Source organism: Eurypyga helias, unplaced genomic scaffold (assembly GCF_000690775.1).
Source record: "Eurypyga helias isolate BGI_N326 unplaced genomic scaffold, ASM69077v1 scaffold20044, whole genome shotgun sequence".
Taxonomy (NCBI): domain Eukaryota; kingdom Metazoa; phylum Chordata; class Aves; order Eurypygiformes; family Eurypygidae; genus Eurypyga; species Eurypyga helias.
Genome location: NW_010247094.1, coordinates 1 through 17,840, shown reverse-complemented (window position 1 = coordinate 17,840; position 17,840 = coordinate 1). Strand labels below are relative to the sequence as shown.

General features: G+C 44.4%; 1 protein-coding gene across 1 annotated transcript; it reads left to right on the top strand.

Annotated features, from left to right (window-relative positions):
• Positions 1-124: 124 nt before the first annotated feature.
• Positions 125-16,274, top strand: LOC104508875 (general vesicular transport factor p115-like; the record flags this gene model as incomplete). The annotated part of the gene is made up of 7 exons (XM_010150634.1): positions 125-211; positions 325-389; positions 7,057-7,136; positions 12,638-12,738; positions 15,220-15,322; positions 15,474-15,529; positions 16,154-16,274. Coding segments are annotated over 7 exons (613 nt in total), but the record flags the coding sequence as incomplete, so codon positions are not given.
• Between the last annotated feature and the right edge of the window lie 1,566 nt (positions 16,275-17,840).

Sequence of the window (17,840 nt, the reverse complement as noted above, 5' to 3'; positions counted from 1 at the left end):
CGTGGGTCGAATGTGGGGACTTCACTGCCTCCCCATGCCGTGACTGGCACCAGGCGCCTTTTGGGATCTGGTACGCAGCCGTGGCGCGTTGTCTTTTATCGCCTGTGCCTTGTCGCTTTTCCAGATTCAGAAGCTGTGTGACCGAGTAGCTTCTTCCACTTTACTGGATGACCGGCGGGACGCTGTCCGGGCTCTTAAATCGTTATCCAAGGTGAATGCTAACCTTCCTGAAGTGCCGCATGGGCTTTTGATAGTCTTATTGCTTAAAAAGCTTTGTTTGGACTTTGGGCTACACCTTTACCTATCCAATTTTCCTCCCAACAGAAATACCGGTTGGAGGTAGGCATACAGGCTATGGAACATCTCATCCACGTTCTTCAGACAGACCGGTAAGCATGTGGCTGACCTCTGGCAGCCTCCTCCAGTGCATAACCCAACCCTTTTCTGCTTAAAACCAACAAATACAGATTTCCTTCTGTGTGCCAGTAAAGCTGGGAGGGGAGCTGGGTGTCTGACAACTCTTCTGTCGCGGTGGCGTTTTACTTATTCAGAGCATATTCAGAGGTGAAAAGAACACAATTCCAGGAACTTGGATGAGAAGGACAGAAAGACCAGTTCTAGAGTAAAGGTGGTACCGGAGTGTGTCTTAATGCTTCTCTGGTGGGTTTCCACTACTGTGGTAAGGTGTATCCAAAATGAGAGTCTTAATTAAATACAGTATTTGAAATAACCCAAATCAACCTGTTACTGGGCAAAAGGTGAACTAGACAGAATTAAGAGGAAACAAATGTAGTCAGCAGATGTGTGTTTTCTCAGATGTGTGTCATCAAACAAATTGATAGAATAATTCTGTCACGGGGAGTAATGCAGGCATTTGTATTGAAGGGTTCACGTAAATAGGAGAGTTGGACTCCATGGCTGCTGGTAAGATAGATGACACTAGTGTAAATAGATGAATTAAAGTGTAATATGTATGCAATTCAGCATTTAAAGTATCTTTGCTGTCTATCTTTCTGCAACTGATTGCATTGCTGGGTGCAACAGTAACGACACGTTGTAACTTGGAACCTGTTGGCAGTGCTCTAAGTGTCAAATGCTGCACGTTCTTGGTGCCTAGGGAGGCAGGTGTATTGTGCCAGGCTTTCCGTCTGCATGTCAACGTGAAGCTGGTAAATAGATATTAAAAAACAGCCGTCAGAGCTATGTGACGTACCGTGTGGGAAGTGGGAGTGTGTTTTCTGATGTCAAGACAAAGGAGAATTAGGAAAGCAGCAGCAGTTCAGTGTCTGGGAAGCATCTTGCTTTGCTGACGAATACAGGACAAGGAACACTTCACTGCTCAACCGAAGGCTTGTCCGGCCAGTTCTGCTGGCTGGGAGGAAGGTGTAGGGCTGGTGTCTGCATGAGTCCGTGTTATTTCCATTCCATTGGCTGGGTAGTTAAAAGTGAGTGTCTGTCCTGCATGCAACTTGTATGGTGAAAACAGTAAAAGGGAAGGTTATAGGAGTAACTGTCACGGACATGAAGGGGAAGCCCTTAAAAAATTAGGTCAAGCAGCCTGCTTTCATCCACTTAGCTGCTCTTGAGGCCAGATTTAAACTTTGAGAGGGGAGGCGGGGCTCCACTGATCTCATTTTTGAGATGCTAAACCAAACCCTCAGGACAGGAACCTCAGAGCTTTTCTGTGCTTTTTGGTCTGCAGTTGTCCCTTTGGAATTTGTGTGTGCTGCTGGGGCTGTCTGCAGATGTCTTGCCTGACTCAGGCTGCAGTTCAAAGAACAGTAAATACATCTTCCTGTTTTTTGGCTTTTCAGCTGAAAAAAACGCTCTCTTCCACAAAATGTTGATAGACTGGCTTCCTAAGCCACGATTTATGGTGCAGCAGCCTAACGTTGTACGCTGTGGTTCATTTGAGAGAGGTCTTGTGGTAGCCCCTGTGCCAGATGAGTTCTGGTCCGTGTTACGGGTGGGGTGAGCGCGCTGTTTGGTGATTGTAGAGCTGAGGCTTCGGGGACTATTTCAGTCATACAACATCAAAGCCAGCTTATCTGAGTAGCTGGTTGATAAATGATTTGCAGGCTCAGCTGTCCCTGCTGCCCAGCACGACTGGCATATTGAACTGAGGGGACGGTGGTCTGACAGAGGACAGTGCTGTTATCGCTGCTTCAGTGTGTCCCCGAGGTGTCATCTTTGGACCTTTCCAGTGTCCACCTGAGGCACCCTGAAGCTTTCTGCAGAAGTCCAAAAATGCTCATTTCCTCCTCCTCTTTTCTTTTTCGGAGGTGTCATCTTTGGACCTTTCCAGCGTCCACCTGAGGCACCCTCAAGCTTTCTGCAGAAATGCAAAGATGCTTATTTCCTCCTCCTGTCCTCCTCTTCTTTTTTCCTATTGTAGCTGCTTAGGATTATTTTTAAGGAGCAGCAATGCAACTACAGGGAAAACAGAAGTCAACGGTTGACTCAAGTTGTCTTCTCACATGTCAACATAGTCATGTGAGTGACTCAGTGTGCTGGTCCTGTATGTTGACTGTGTGGCTGTGAAATTTAAAATTACAGATGGTTTAATTTAATTAGAGATATGAAAGGATCAGGAAAACAGTATGCTGAAGTCAAAATAGTGACTTTTCTCCTCTGTCGCTGAGCCTTAGGGAAGTATGCTTTTTCAGTGGTTATTAGGTTGGCCTGAAGATGGGTAACTGAGCTCCTGAGGTGAAGCTTTTTGGCTGTGAAGCTGCTGGTGGTTGTTACCTCACGGACTGGAGACGTTACCCACCAGTCTGCCTGTTGTCTGGGATGTACGCCTGTAGTTGCTCTGTTTTGTGTGCGTCAGAATGTGAACATAATCCATGGGATTCCCCTTGTAGTTCCCAGTTGAGTAGAAGCCGGGCTTGGTTGGACTGTATCAGGTGAAGCTTAATCTGTTCTCCAGCCTTTTTTGCAGGGATGGGGTGTTGGGTGGAAAGAATTACAGGGGAGGAGCCAGCGGCAGGCGTGGGTCTGTGAATTGGCGGGGCCTGAGCGTGTGTGGAATGGGTAACTGTGTACGGAGTGCTGTAACATGAGAACAGTGACAAGTGGACACACGCTTTCCTATTACGTATTTACCAAAAATGAATAGAATAGTTCAAGATGCACAACTGTTTGGCCTTCAGCAGCATTTGTCTTGCTGGAATATGTAACAGCAATATGAAAAACTGAAGCAGCTTTGCTGGTAAGAGATGATGATTTCCTAATGTAAAAGTAAGCTTATTGTGAAATCGGTATCCAATTGAAAAGTCATTTGGCTTTAAGACCTTCTCAGCCAAGTAAGATAGCTCAGCTTTTTTGAGAATTATGTTAGCTATTATTCATGTAGCCCCGGAGTGAAAAAGTAGCTGTCTTTCATCTCCAGTGTCTCTCCTGATTTTGATGAATCGATTGTTCCTTCCCTTGGAATTTGAAGTAGTAAGCACAAGTACTGTCTCAGCTCTGTAGCAGTAGTTCTTTCCTTCCTTCCATTTGCAGCCTCGTTGCTGTGCTATTGATTTACTTCCCTTGCGGTGAGTCGCGCTTTTCTGTAACGCTTTGTGTTTAAGGCATGCTGGTATTTAAACTCTGTTAGTATGAGGGGAGAGGCATTTATAACTTCATCTCCTAACTTGAGTAGGGAAAAGGCCTGGCTTGCGTGGTTGTGCTGAAATGGGGAGTGCTTTTTGTGCCCTGCTCTCATTTCTGTCCTCAGATTTCACCGTTGGTTTGAATTATGTACAGCCTCTATCCTATTTTGTCTCTTCAACAATCATGTCATTTCACTTGTTACACTGTTTACTTGTAGATTGCCTTAAGTTCTATCTCCTGCCCGAGTGCTTCAAGCTTGTGCTGTAGAAAACTGACCACTCGTTTTTGAACTGTGTGCATCAGGCATCCTGGAGCCTGATAACACTCCTGAGTCAGCCTTTAAACGTTCCAGGCTCTTACATAAGCCAGCGTTCTTCGACACATGTTTATTCTGTAGCATAGAACCATAGAATGGTTTGGGTTGGAAGGGACCTTAAAGACCATCCAGTTCCCACCCCCCTGCCATGGGCAGGGACACCTTCCACTAGACCAGGTTGCTGCAAGCCTCATCCAGCCTGGCCTTGGACACTTCCAGGGAGGGGGCATCCACAGCTTCTCTGGGCAACCTGTCCCAGTGCCTCCCCACCCTCTCCATGAAGAACTTCTTCCTGATATCCAATCTAAACCTCCCCACTTTCAATTTTAACCCGTACCCCTTGTCCTGTCACTACAGGCCCTTGTAAAAAGTCCCCCGCAGCTTCCTTGTGGAAGTAGGATGCCTTCCCATGAAGTAGGGAACTGTGATCTACTAGAGGACTTTTCCTGACTTCTTGTCCAGATATTGCCATATCCCACCAGGGATTATTTTGAAAATAATTTAGCACTGACTGTAGAACAGAGCAGTGCCACTTAACTGCTGGTGTGGGAGAAGGCACCAGAGTGGGAAGTCGACGTGATCTTTGACTGCTTTAGTTCTACTGACATAGCAAGGTTTTTAAATTTTCTGCATGGCAGTTCTAATAGTTTGAAAATCAATATGAACCTGAGAGATACTTTTTTTCCCTTAATGCACAAACCTCAGTTATTTATGTGCTATTCGTTCCAAATTCCCGAATTGTAATATGCCTCTCAGTAAAACATCTGGAAGAGGTAACATGAATGTCATTACCTCTTTGATAGCTTTTCCATGACTTGATTTTTGTAGGGGTAACAAAACACCCTCTTTTCCAAGCGTGCCCCGATGGAAACGCTCTGCCTTTACATGCTTTTCTTGACAGTACAGATGGTGCCTGTCACTATTGTGACAGTGAAATGCTGTAGTTGTAGAAGAATAGGTAAAAGCATTTTTTAAGGCAGCCTGCCAAGGCAGGACAATACATGGGTGCCTTCACTTCCGGATGATTCTTCCCTGCTATTGTTTGTGAACTCGTGGAGCACTGGACTGACATTTTGGCAGCGTGCCACATGAAAGCACAGCCAGCAGAGGGAAGATGCCTGCGGTGGCTTATGCTGGATTGTTGCATTCGTGAAGGCAGTGTCTCTTTCAGGTGCATGAGAAACTGGAATTCTATTTCTTGACTTTTTTTTTTCTTCCCCCCTACAGAGCAAAAGCTGCACAGCTTCAGTTTGAACAGTATAATTGATAGCATGTCATGTGTGATGAACAGTAGATGGTAAAAAAGCAGTGAACAGCGAAGACAGGATGCTGCTCTCCTCATTTTGTGATGTGTCCCACTTTAGGCAAGAGGAGCAAGGCCTGATTTTACCACATCTGCATAAAGTTTGCTTTTTCTTTTGTAGCTGCTGTGATTTCCCTAAGAAGGGAAAGGAAAAGTAAGGCTGCAGTTTGGTTTTGTTGTTTTTTGTTTTGTTTTTTTTTTAAGTCTCTAGGAAATCATTTCTCTGTGTTTTTCAGTTGTGGCATTGTTTCAGTTGGATGAAAAGGAAATCATAGGCTTTGTAGTATTGTATTGAAGAACTAAGATTACAACAAAGGGAAGACATAAGCAAGCTGGAATACCTGCTGGATAAGACCATTTATATGGACTAAAAGCTTCCTTTACTTCCTTAGAGTAACAGTTTGGCAGGGGAGGAGGCAATTTTTTTTCCCCTTTTGTTACCATTACACCCAGCTTAAAAGCAGGTGGGTAACACACTGAGGGGAAAATGCATGTGTCCGTTCAAAACCCAACGTGAAAGAACACAGTACACCTGATTATTTCTACCTTTTGATTCAGCGTGAGAGGTGTAGAAAGGGAGGTGGGGTGTCAGTTTGACAGCTCGCTAAAGCCCTTGCTGCCGTGATACAAGAAATGTAGGTACAGATTGCTCCATTCTGCCTTCTCAGGGCCAGTGGATCACCTTGAGGCATCTCTAGTTTTCCTGGTTGCAACAACTGCTGTAGGTCTGCCCTCCTTACTTAGGGGTCTGGCAGAGGTAGCTGGCCTCGATTAAGGCTTGGTGGTTAGGTTGGTTTTTAGGCCTCTGCTCTGAATGGGCCTAGTAGCTTCTTGAAAGTGCAAGTTTATCTTTGGTGTGGAGGCCTTACTTTGTATGCCTTAGAGGTCAGTGACAGCACACGCTGAAATGTCTGAAGGAGAGGTCTCATTTTGACCGCCTGCTCTGCTGGTGCTTGGGCAAGACATAAAAACAGCCGTGAGGGGTGTCCTCCTGCGCTCTGTGGTGCCTTCCTTTGGGACGTTAGGTTTTCTTTTCCTTTGTTGTTTTGTCCAGCTGGGCTTTCATGCTTTTCTGGTTTTTGAGCAACATAAGCAAGCAGCAAAAATGGTTGAATTTCCCCCAAACAACTCTTGCGCTGGGTTTTTGCTGTATTGTGGGGTTATGGATTGTTCAGGCTTTGTAAAGCAGAAGAAACAGGTGTCTTGTAATGCAGGGCTTAGTAAGAAGAGTCTTGGTGTAAGCAGGTGAACTAATGCTTTGGGGTTAGGCTGGCTCCCAGCAGCTTCCTGGGGATGCTTGGAGTTCAAGCACCCTTAATAACTGGGTGTTGTCCCCGTTGGTGACGCGGAGGCTGGCCTGTTCAGGAGACTGTAGCTGTCACCATTGCATTCACATGGACCGCGAGTTTTTGGCCCCCTGTTCTCGCTGTTGGTGAGGGAGGGGGTCTTTCCTGGGATAGTGCTGAAGCTTGTCTGCAGCTTCCTTGGGTGACATTTTGGGAAGGGGCCTGAATTTTTCCCAGAGATTTCTTCTGGTATACTTGAGGAACAGGTTGGAAGGAGTGACTCAGGCAATGGAAGACACGCTTACAGTGAAGCTTCCTGTGGTCATCTTGTGTCACCAGACTTTGTGCGTGTGGCCACCTGAGGGAATGGAACTGGGAAAAGGAGTTTGACTCCATTCAGGGACCGGACAGCTCATGGTTTCATAGTCTTACTGTCAACATCAGTCCTTCTCACTTGATCTAGTGCTGCAAAGGGAACTGCCTGTGCAGAAAAACAATGTTGTAAGAGTAGTTGGAAATAATTCATTAAAGAAAAGTGGTTCTTTTGTTTGCAGTTCAGATTCTGAAATAATTGGCTATGCCTTGGACACTCTCTACAATGTAATATCGAATGACCTAGAAGAGGAGGAGCAAGGTAAGCGCTTGGTAGTAGTTGTGTTAACTGGGGGGTGTTTTTCTTGGTGCTTTTTTTCAAATTATGAACTGTAATACTCTGATTTACTAATGCTGAGATTTGCTTTGTTACTGTCTAGCTGTTACAGCAGTGCTAAAAATCTCGCTGTACGCAGCTTGCATTAAAGTAATACTGGATCTCTTGCTTAGCATATTAATTTTTAAAATTGTGTTTTGTGAACAGCAGCTGAGTTGGAATGGGGTAATGAGTTGTTTTTTTTCTAGTTTGTAAATAAGAAATTGAATCATTCTTTGCTATTGGGAAAGGATGGTTTTGGCTGTTACTGTCAGATGGGATTACTGTCAGTAATCATCAGACGATCTGATGATTGAACAAGGATACTGAGAGCTAAAATCTCACATATCTGTGGTAAGGTGACTGTATGTAAGCGTGAAAATCTCCTTTTCCAGCCCTGCTGTGAAAGAAAGAGGCTCTGACTGTCCTTCCTGTGATAGATGTAGAAGTAGACACCATACAGCTAGGCTGTGTAACTCCCTGCCCCTCTGACCTTTTATCTTCTTTCCTAAGGCCTGCTTTGGTAGGCCATCAGAACTGATCACAAAGGCCAGAGAAACGGTTGCAGGTCTTTAACCCCCGTATTCTACAGAAACATCAGTACACTGGAGAAAATGACAGCAGTAACCGAAATTAGCCTTGGGCAAGAAGAATGTTCTTAAAACTAAGTACGTGAATAGGAGCCATGAGTGCCCAGACTAAGGAAAAGCCAGATGCTTCTGACCAGTAAAGCAGCTGTGGATTATACCCATTTCAGGCTCTTGAAAGGTGAATGGTGGACAGGGCAGGACACTCTGGGTTTCCTTGTTTTGAGCATCATGTCTGGAGAATAGGGATGGCATCTGGCTGAGGGCCATGCAAGTGCTGGCTTGAGAGGAGGCCTAGATAAGAGAGCGACGTCCGTCAGGTGCTGAGCTCGTGTGCACTTGCTCCCATCCCTGGGAGGATGAATGGAGACCAGGGACGAGTTACAGTCACACAGGCAACTGCCAAGCCAGTGACTGCCAGAAAGGTTTCTAGCTGCTCAGCTGAAGCAGGTTGTGTAGTAGAGACAACCATGGGGTTGAGTTGACCTTTCTGACATCTCACTTGTGCCTTGTTGCAGATGTTACCTGGAAAACTACTTCTGTTTGTATATGCAAATTAGGTCTTGGCTCAATCACTGTTTAAACTAGTAATCTAAGTCAAATGGTTGTAGACTTGCTTTCCAAGGCTTTCAGAGGAAAAATATCAACAACAAATAAAAAGGCTTGTAAGACATCCATTCTGCTTTTGGATGGATGAACATGAAAATCCATCATACCAGCTTGTCCAAAAAACCCCAGAGGTCTTGAGCAAGTGTGAGCAGAAGCCTACGCGTAAGATGGCCGAGTATCTGTGGTTTCATAACATCCTGCCTTTGCCACAGACCTCAAGGGTCTTTCTAGTCCTTGACAGCCCTTGTGTATCGTTTTTCAGTTGCCATTACATGTAGCGGAGTGTAAATGCTCCTGTGAATGGGCAGAATACCACGTGATACTGCTGTTTGAGTTGAAGTCTCTTGCCTGCAGTATTTACCCCAAGGTATTTCTTCAAAGGCTCCTTAAGTGATAAGTGACGTTATGGAAAGTACGTGAGAGTTCTCCGAGATGAGTACGTTTCTGCCAGTATGTTGGCGTTAGGTTGAGCAGCGTGTCCTTTCACAGGGCCTTCTACAACAAACTGTCTTGTCTTACGTAGCTGCGAGGGACTTGCAAGCTGAAACCCTTCTGTGATGTTATTGCCTGTTTATGTCTCAAATTGTCGCTTTGCTTACTTGCCCTTTTCCTTGTTCATCCAGTTGCCTGATCTTGATGAGAGAGGGTTTGAGCAAGATCAGGGTTTTACAGGGCTGTTGAATCCACGTTGATGGTAGCGGCCTTCATTATGGATTCGACAAGAGTATTCTTAGCAGTCTCTTGCGAAGAGGAAAGAATTGACAAACCTGAGTTATGTCTGTGAGATAATCAGTGTTGGAAGAGTACGGAGTTGTTTACTTTGGCCACTGTGATAGGAACTGTCTGAAGGAGTAACTGCTGCTGGAGAGAGCTAGGATGGCTGCTTTGAAAGCCTGAGCTTATGCTGCTGTTGGTTGTGCTGTTTGGAAAGCTATTCAACTTGTAAACCTTTCTCTTCTTTCTTTTTCTTTTATCTGCATTGACAGATGATTCTGAAGGTAAAAGAATGTTTACTTATGTAAATATGGCGCTTTGTTTTAGGCCTAGTTGCTACTCACACCCATAATGCTCGCTTCTGTTTAAAAAGGACACTGTAAAGACTTGCACTGAAGCTTCGTGAAAGCTTTTTGCATTCTGCTCTAATACATTTTCTTTAGAGCTGAAGCCTCTTCCCAATTTTATTTCTCATGTGATTTGGGCATGCTGAATGCCAGCAGATGTCTAGAGACTGTAATAATAAGTTCTTGTTTAGGGTGTCATGAAAGCGTGCAGCTTCATCACGGGTAGGATTTTAATGGGCAAAAGGTTGTGAACAGAGTTTCTGTTTTCAAGAAGCCCCAAAGTTTGACAGAAACGCATGTGCTGCTCGTAAACATCCTTCACAGTGTCTCTTTTAAGCAATGCATGTTAAAATACAGTGTTCACTTCTACTGTAAGTAGCCACTAAAACTTTGTATGTTCTCCTTTTTTAAACTGGTTTCATCAAAATGCATGACATCTGTTTATTTTAAGAATGATGCCTGTCGTTCTCTTTATTTTGAGCTCTGTGAATGTGTAGATTTAAAGAGAGATTATGAGTAGAAGTCTGGTTGCAAGATCTGTGGTGTATCCACATAAGTACAAGATGCAGTTTCACTTTGCCTGTTTCTTTCTGTTCAGCTCTCCTCTGGCTCTCTTTTAAGCTTTAGTAGAAGAAATACTAATAGGAAAAAACAGTGTGGGGGCAGGAGGGAGTATGACACAACTTTAATTTGTCCCTTTTATAGCAGAATCCAAAACATGCTGAACTAGCATATCATGCTTTTGGGGTAAATAAAAACTACAACAAACTTACAAGAGGTTCTGTAAGCTGTGTATACTGCTCAGGTTTGGCCTAAGCCCCCAGAATTGTGCAAGGACAAGAGTTGGCATGAGGAGGAATCTATGCTTCAAACACTTGCGATTTGTGGCTGAGTTTGGGTAAAGATGTTCACTCACAGCTTGTGGAAAATTCAAAGTGAAATATTTTGACTTGAACATCTGTTTAAAAGGAAAAAAGTTTAGGTCTTTGGGCTTCCTTTGGTTTGCAGCAAGCTACAGCACATGCAGTCTGGGTGTGATTCTCAGCTGAGTTGCCTCGTATTCCACAGTAGCAAGTGCAGCAACTGAACTTCCGTGGAGTTGGCTCACCTGCTTTATCATATAAACCAGGAATGACCCAGGCTTTATACGCCCCTCGGCTTCAGCGAGCTCACTGTCAGACTTGTATTCTGCTGGGTGCTGTATGCCTGGGCTAGAGTTACTTTTGCACAGTTTATCCTCCCTTTTCTCATTCTGTTAGTATTTCTTAATTTCTGCAGATAAAAATTTAGAGCAGGCTGTGCTGTGTGTCTCTTCCTCTTGGCAGCTGCCTACTGGTAAGCCTGCTTTAAGGGAGAAATACAGCTGTGCTGCATCAGAGAAATGATCACCTGCTCCCTGATAAATGAAAAGCCAAACAAAAACCTCTTTCCTCAATGGGAAATCCTTAAAAAATAGGTCTTCTAAACGGGTACCTTGGAGTGAATCGCTATCACCAACAGTTTGAATTGGGTTGGTTGAATTAAAATTGTTGTCTTGGCACCAGATTTTGATGGTAGAGGCCTTTGATTTCTCTGGTTTGTCGATATTCTTCACGAGGTACAGAGTTTGAAGATTAGGTGTGGTCTTTGGCCCTTTTTATAGTTGCTCAGTTGTTAATGGTTTGTTAGGGACTCCTTGATAAGGCTGTAGATCCTGCAGTTTAAGCAGGAGGAAAAATCCTGGGTTTGCCTTCATTTAATCAAATGAGACCTTCAGATTTGGTCAGAAATGTGGTGGCTTTACCATGTATTCTGTGCATTACGCTTCGAGGGGGATGGGTGGGGAGAGGAAGCTTTGTGGGGAGAAGGGTGCTTGGTTGGAGTTGGATATGAGTGGTATGCCCTGTGTATCACCCCCCAGCAGTTCATTTGCGTTGATGGGCTTACTGTGCTCTTAGGAGAAGACAGGTGTAAACACAACCAAGCAAAGACCCAACCTTAAAAACCAAATGTTTTTTAAAGTCAGCAAGAGACTAGTTTCATATGGGGTGGCCACTGGTGTCACGTACAACTGAATCCTCACCCCTGTTGAGTGGGACTGGGTTTGAACTACTGCTGAGCAGTTGGAAAGCTGAGGGCTTGGAAACTGTCCTGGACTTAGTCGACCGCAGTGTCTGCTGCTCTTGTCCAAAATGAAGGTATAAATACAAAACTCCCTTTGAATTAGAATGGCTCTTCCTTGGCTTTTCAACTGAGATTCCTTAACTGTGCCAACCAGTAGTACCTACATACGACTGTTTTGTGAAATAGCGTTGTAAATTGTCACTCGGCCTAGAAGAAAAATAGGGGTGAGGAGGTGCCGTTGGCTTGTTTTCTGTTGTTTTGTGGGATACTTTCATGTTTGTTTTTGTTTGTACAAGAACGAGGCATGAAATAATCGTGTAAGATGCAGTTTATGCACTACCCTAATTTTACACAACTGAAGAGTAAATAATGGCACTTCATTTCCCTTGTAAAATCATTTCAGATTCCAAGACTGAGAGGTTTTGGTGCTCATCTGTTTCAAACTTGCGCTCCTTTCCTGATGCTTACGTCTCCTCTGTTGCTAAATAAAATAAACAGATGAGGTGTTTGAGCCATTAAGCTTTAGATATTCCCCACTGCTTGCTTCAAGCCTCTTGGTGTGAAACGTACTTTGCCTTTGCACGTTGGTTGAACGGTCCTTATGAGGAACTTCTCTACTGGATCAGTTCAGCTGCATGTGAACGTAGCCAGGCTGAGGCTTTCTGCTCCTCCCCTGCCGGGAGGGTTCTCTTTCTATCCGAATTCTCTGCTCACTTAAAGAGTGTGCTTGGCTGTAGCTGTAACAGGCAACTGTGGGGTTGAGAAATGTGAGTCTGGTTGGATACTATCAAGGGAAACAGGATTTTTTTTTTTTCCTTTTAATGTTGAAATGAGTTTGTTTAGTAGATTTTTGGTTCCCTCTTGTTTTTAAAACAACATACGTCTCAATGCAAGTTATGTTTAGAATAATGTAGTTTTTCTCTTTCCTGCAAAGCTTGTGTTAGTGTTTGTTTTGAAAATAATTAACATAGCAGTGACCTTAAACCCTTTTGTCGCCCATGGCCCTGTTTTAGTAAGAATAAAAATAACAATGACCTGAAGTTCTTCTGATCGTGTGTTGTAATAAGTGGTTGTTCTACTGTTACAGAAGAAAACGCACCAAAACACGTTGATGATTTGGGAAGTCAGTTCACGGAGATTTTCATTAAACAGCAAGAAAACGTCACGCTCTTACTGACTCTTGTTGAGGTGAGTAACAGTGTCATACTTGGAATGCTGAGAGGTATGTAGTGCTGCACGGGGAGGTTGTCTTGGTGGGTAAAGCTCTTGTCACTCTAGTGAAGCCTCTGTCAAATGTAGGGTGTTCTTAGACATACTGAGTGTGGGGTTAGAGGTGAGTGAAGACTCTGAGCTGGATGAATCCCATTAGTGTAGCTTTTAAAGCAGGGTAACATTGAAAGGGTTTTATTTGAAACGGTAAAAACTATTGCTCCGCAAACAGCAACTGTTGTCACTTGTGCAATGGTAATTTTTTGGGTGATCATTGAATGATAAATGTGATGATAATGTCTGAGGTGCAGTTCCAAGTAGAACGGGTATCAGCATGGTATGTTTAAATCATTTTCTGGTGGTTTTATCCTCAAGGGCTGCCTCTTTATTCTCAACTGTTAAAAATCTTGTTTCCAAACCAAGAAAATGATTGTGGTTGAGAGCCAAAGAGCAATGTGGGGTTTTTTTTCTTCTCTACTCTTCTTGTATGGAACTTGTGTTATGGTTTCACCAGTTTTAAACATTTATCAATATACCTGAGGCTTAAGCCCCGAGGGCTGAATTTTGGCCTCAGTAGAGGGAAATGCAAGTCAGTACCAGAGTCTTGTAGACGACCGTTAGTGAGTTAGTAAAATTACCTTTCTGAAAATCCTGTTTGTGGCTGACAGTCCTATAGAACTACTTACTGAGTCTGAAAGGTTGGCTTATAAATACACTTTGTGATGCATAAATGCAGTATGTATTTCAGGAAGATGCAGATTGAGGTGTCTGTTACAAGTTAGACTAGGGCCTTAGTCTGCAGCTGGGTTCTGTTGATTCTGTTGATCTAAATCAGAGATCTGCAACTTCAAAACGGCAATCATCTGTCCTAAAGATAGGTGAAACCTAACGGTGGAGCTGCGTGACTGTTGGTAGCAATTGCACACAGAAATGCTGTTCAGTAGAAATGTGTATGGCACTGGCGGGGAGGTTTAGATTAGATACCAGGAAGAAGTTCTTCCCGGAGAGGGTGGGGAGGCACTGGAACAGGTTGCCCAGAGAAGCTGTGGATGCCCCATCCCTGGAAGTGTTCAAGGCCAGGCTGGATGAAGCTTGGAGCAACCTGGTCTAGCGGAAGGGGTCCCTGCCCATGGCAGGGGGGGTGGAACTGGATGATCTTTAAGGTCCCGTCCAACCCAAACCATTCTATGTTTCTATGATTCTATGATGACTGTGCGGAGCTGGCAGCTTGCAGAGTGTTTTGTCAGTTACCTGTTCTTTTTCTCTGCACATGCCTTAGTTCAGTGTCCTCTTTGCTAGCAGTATCATGCCATTCAGGGTTTGTCCTGTGCAAGAGTCAGTTTCAGAAAAAGCTTTATAAACCATCTACCCTGTCTGGTGAGATGATTGGAAAATGGATTAGCTACCACCTCTCTGTTGCAGCAAGTCGATTGGAGATGTTGATATCTTGGCTTGAGATAGGTACGGTGCTGAGGAAAGGATAACACACGCTCAGTTTTCACTTGCAGCTAAGAACAAGGTTACAATAAGACTACTTGTCCAAATTAGTGATCTGCTGGCTTACTTCAAGGTGAGCAGGATTAGAAGTACAGGAAGCTCTGTGAGGTGACTCTGTTGAGCTGTGGGTCCAGTCACCAGCTGTTGAATGAGTTTGAGCTGACCTGGAGAGCCCCCAGGTTGTTTGCGGTTGGTCAAGTCTGTCCCTGGACTCATGAGTTGGTGAGCTATTGCTTGCTGACAAGACCCACTTCTACCAGAGAAGCTGCTGTTACTGTTTGGGAACAGGAGGAAGATACAGAAAGGGCTTGCTTTTCTTTCCCTCTTGGATATCTGGGTAATATGGTCTGATTGCTGGAGGACCAGTCTGACTTTTTTTAGCTGGGAAAGCTACCCTAGAGGAGAGGGAGGAAAGGAAACTGCTAGAAGTTCATGCTGCTGCTAGTAAAACAGCATGTGAAGCATTTTCCTCAAAAAAACCTGCAGCGCTACATTGAAACCATGAACTGGGTTTGCCCTGTATCATTTCGCATGTTTAAAAAAAGAAACGGGTCGAAAGACGTTTGTCTCAAACTCGGAAAAGGTGACATCGCCCTCGGAAGTCTCAACTTTGCTCTGCCAGGAATGGAGAGAGCCGCTTCCTCAGCTGGTGGCTGGGATCCCTTTCCCCCCTCTGCTTTGGGAGCCCTCACCGAGCAGCCATGCACCCACTCCGAGGCAGACACCAGTGCCAGATGGAGATGATCTTCGTGTCGGCACGCCACTGTGCTTCTGCTTCCAAGAACCATGGAAGATGATAGTGTTTTTGACTTGCTGACTGTGTGCTGTAATGGGATGGATGAAAAAGAAATTCATAAGAGATGAAATTCCTTATCTGTTTGGTGCCTGTTCGTAACTGGTGTCTAGAAAATAAAGTTGAATACTGAGGAATTCATTACTTAATGTACTCCTCCATCTTGGCAGGAATTTGATTTCCATGTTCGCTGGCCTGGAGTGAAACTACTTACATCTCTTTTAAAGCAGCAAGGACCTCAAGTGCAGCAGATAATTCTTGTCAGCCCTATGGGTAAGTGCTTGTGTTTGTTGCTGATGCACTTGAAGCTCAGCAAACATCGTGGCAGAGGGCTAGAGGAGTCTTGATCAAGGTGTTTTAAAGACCTCCAGCATAAAAAAGCTGCACCTGTTTCATGCCCTTTTTTTAAATGCATTTCTTGCAGGTGTTTCCAGACTCATGGATTTACTAGCAGACTCTAGGGAGGTTATACGGAATGATGTAAGTAAAGAACAAAGGCAGTTTGTCCTCTTAAATAGTAACTGTCAGTGGAATTGCTTTGTGCTTGTGCAGAGTTTGGAAGAAGTTAAACGGATGCATGTGAAGAAATGATTGTGGTTGCTAATTGGGAACAACTCATTCCACAGTTGAGCTGGGTGACTTCTCGGAGTCTTACAACAATCCACATAACAAAGGCAAACTGTTACTGTGTATTTATGGCAAACGTTCACCCTTATGTAGGGTTTTCCTAGTACATTAGCTGATCTTTCTCTTGCCCTTCTGTCAGGTTCCCTTCAATTCTTCCTCTTTATGCATCAGATGCCAAAATGCTCTGATTACTGTAGAAGAGATGAGGTGCTTTACAAGTTCCCCTTTGCCTCTGCAGAGCCACTCAGCATCCTTTTTAACAGTACTGTGCTTTGTTTTGAAGTGCAGTGAGGTACTGCACGGTGTCCATGGTGGGTTGTGTTACATGGGCCAAGTGGCAGGGCATGCAGTGCTGTCCTGGGATTCTGGCCAAGGATTATGCCGCTGCTGTAGCGGCATTCTAAGAGCCGTGAGTTGTGAAAAGCAATGTGGTTCTAGAAAACTAAGTTTAATTTCTTTTCTCCCCCACCTGTCAAGGGAGTCTTGTTGTTACAGCAATTGACAAAAAGCAACGCAGCCATACAGAAGATTGTTGCCTTTGAAAATGCCTTTGAGAGACTTCTGGATATCATAACAGAAGAAGGAAACAGTGATGGAGGTACAAAAAAGTCTTAAGACTTATTCATAGTCTGGTGCTTCTGCACAGACTGTTAGGTGACAGTGTTTACAGGCTGATGTTAGTATGGAATTGGAGCTCGGGCAGAACGTAGAGGGATCAGAACTTACAACCAGGTCGTAACAAAACAAGCAAAACCAGATTGAGTAAGTAAGCAAGGTTTCAGCGTCTTTTGAGGAGTCGTCTTGAGATATTTAGTTAAAACACCAGTTAATTTCTCTGAGCGTGTGTGTTCCTGTTCTCTTAGGTCTGCGAATGTGTGTACTTGAATGGCAGTGTCTGATATAGCAGTGTCACTGACGGAGTTACGCATCTGTGTTCCTCCTGCAAGATCCTTGGATGCTTGGAGTGGCTGGAAGTAACAGCTTGCTGAGTTCCTTCAGCCTCACTAATAACTTCAGTTTTCTGGTCGGCTTCTTGCCGAATCATTTACCTGTTGGGGCTGGAGGGGAAGGATAAAATATGAGCAAAGGTAGTCCTGCACTTAGGTGCCTTTTTTTTCCACTAGTAACACGTTGAGTTGACCACAGTTGTAGTTTGTTATAGGATCTGCTTCAGTAACAAGGCAAGTTGCTGTCCTGTGACCTTTCTGTGGGCTGCAGGAGCTGTTAATGCTTCTCTCCCAGCTGAATTATTCCACGTATGTAGGCATGGAAGGATTAAGCAAACCTTTATTCAAAGGTACTATTTTTAGGCAGTTAATAATTTTAGAAGACTTGGTATGTGCATTCCGAAGTGCTAAGAGTTCTCTGCTTCCCCCTTCCTACGAGTCCATTCCTCCTGTCTGCAGCCCTGCCCAGGGCTGGATTTTACCACCTGTGGCTCTGCAGCAGGAGTGGGAAGGGGGAATGTGACAGCTGGTCTCCCTTTGTTCTCCCACTTCCAAGTCTGGCACTGCCCCTGTGCTTTCAGAGGCGCAAGGAGTAGGGCTGGATCCTTTCTGTCGAGTCCAGATTTGGAGGCACCCCAGCAGCACCAGAAGCAGGCTGCATTTATTTGTGTTGTCTTCTGGGTGGAGTTGTCTGAGGATTTTCTTCCTGCAGGGTACCTAGTTAATTAGCCCCCATTTTCAGTACAGATAAAACCTGAGGGTAAAAAAAAAAAAGGCAGTTGCAATTCCAAGGAGTTGAGTTTGAATTGGCTCATTCTAAGGGCTGTTTCTAAGAACTGCTTCTCCCTCAAAATAACCCCAAAATTAGCTTTAAACAGAGCTGAAGATGTAGCCAGTGATTAAAGATAATGAATGTATAATCCAGCAAGAACTGATGCGGTTGCATCATGGTGCAGTTCAAGAGGAGCTTCATTTCAGAGCGTACAGTACCAGACCATAGTGCAGCCTGACTCTGCAGTAGGTATCCTTCAGGACACAAAGTGGTTGTGAGGCTTTGTTTGAAGTTCTACCCATTCCTGCCCAGTTAACTCACGCAAACTGCACACTCTTTGGAAATAATGTTGTTGCTTCAGACTTGTGGAAGCAACTCCATTATGGTTTCCTTGGAAGTATGCTGTATCAATGTGCTGGATTTGGTCAGGAAAGAGTTAACTCTC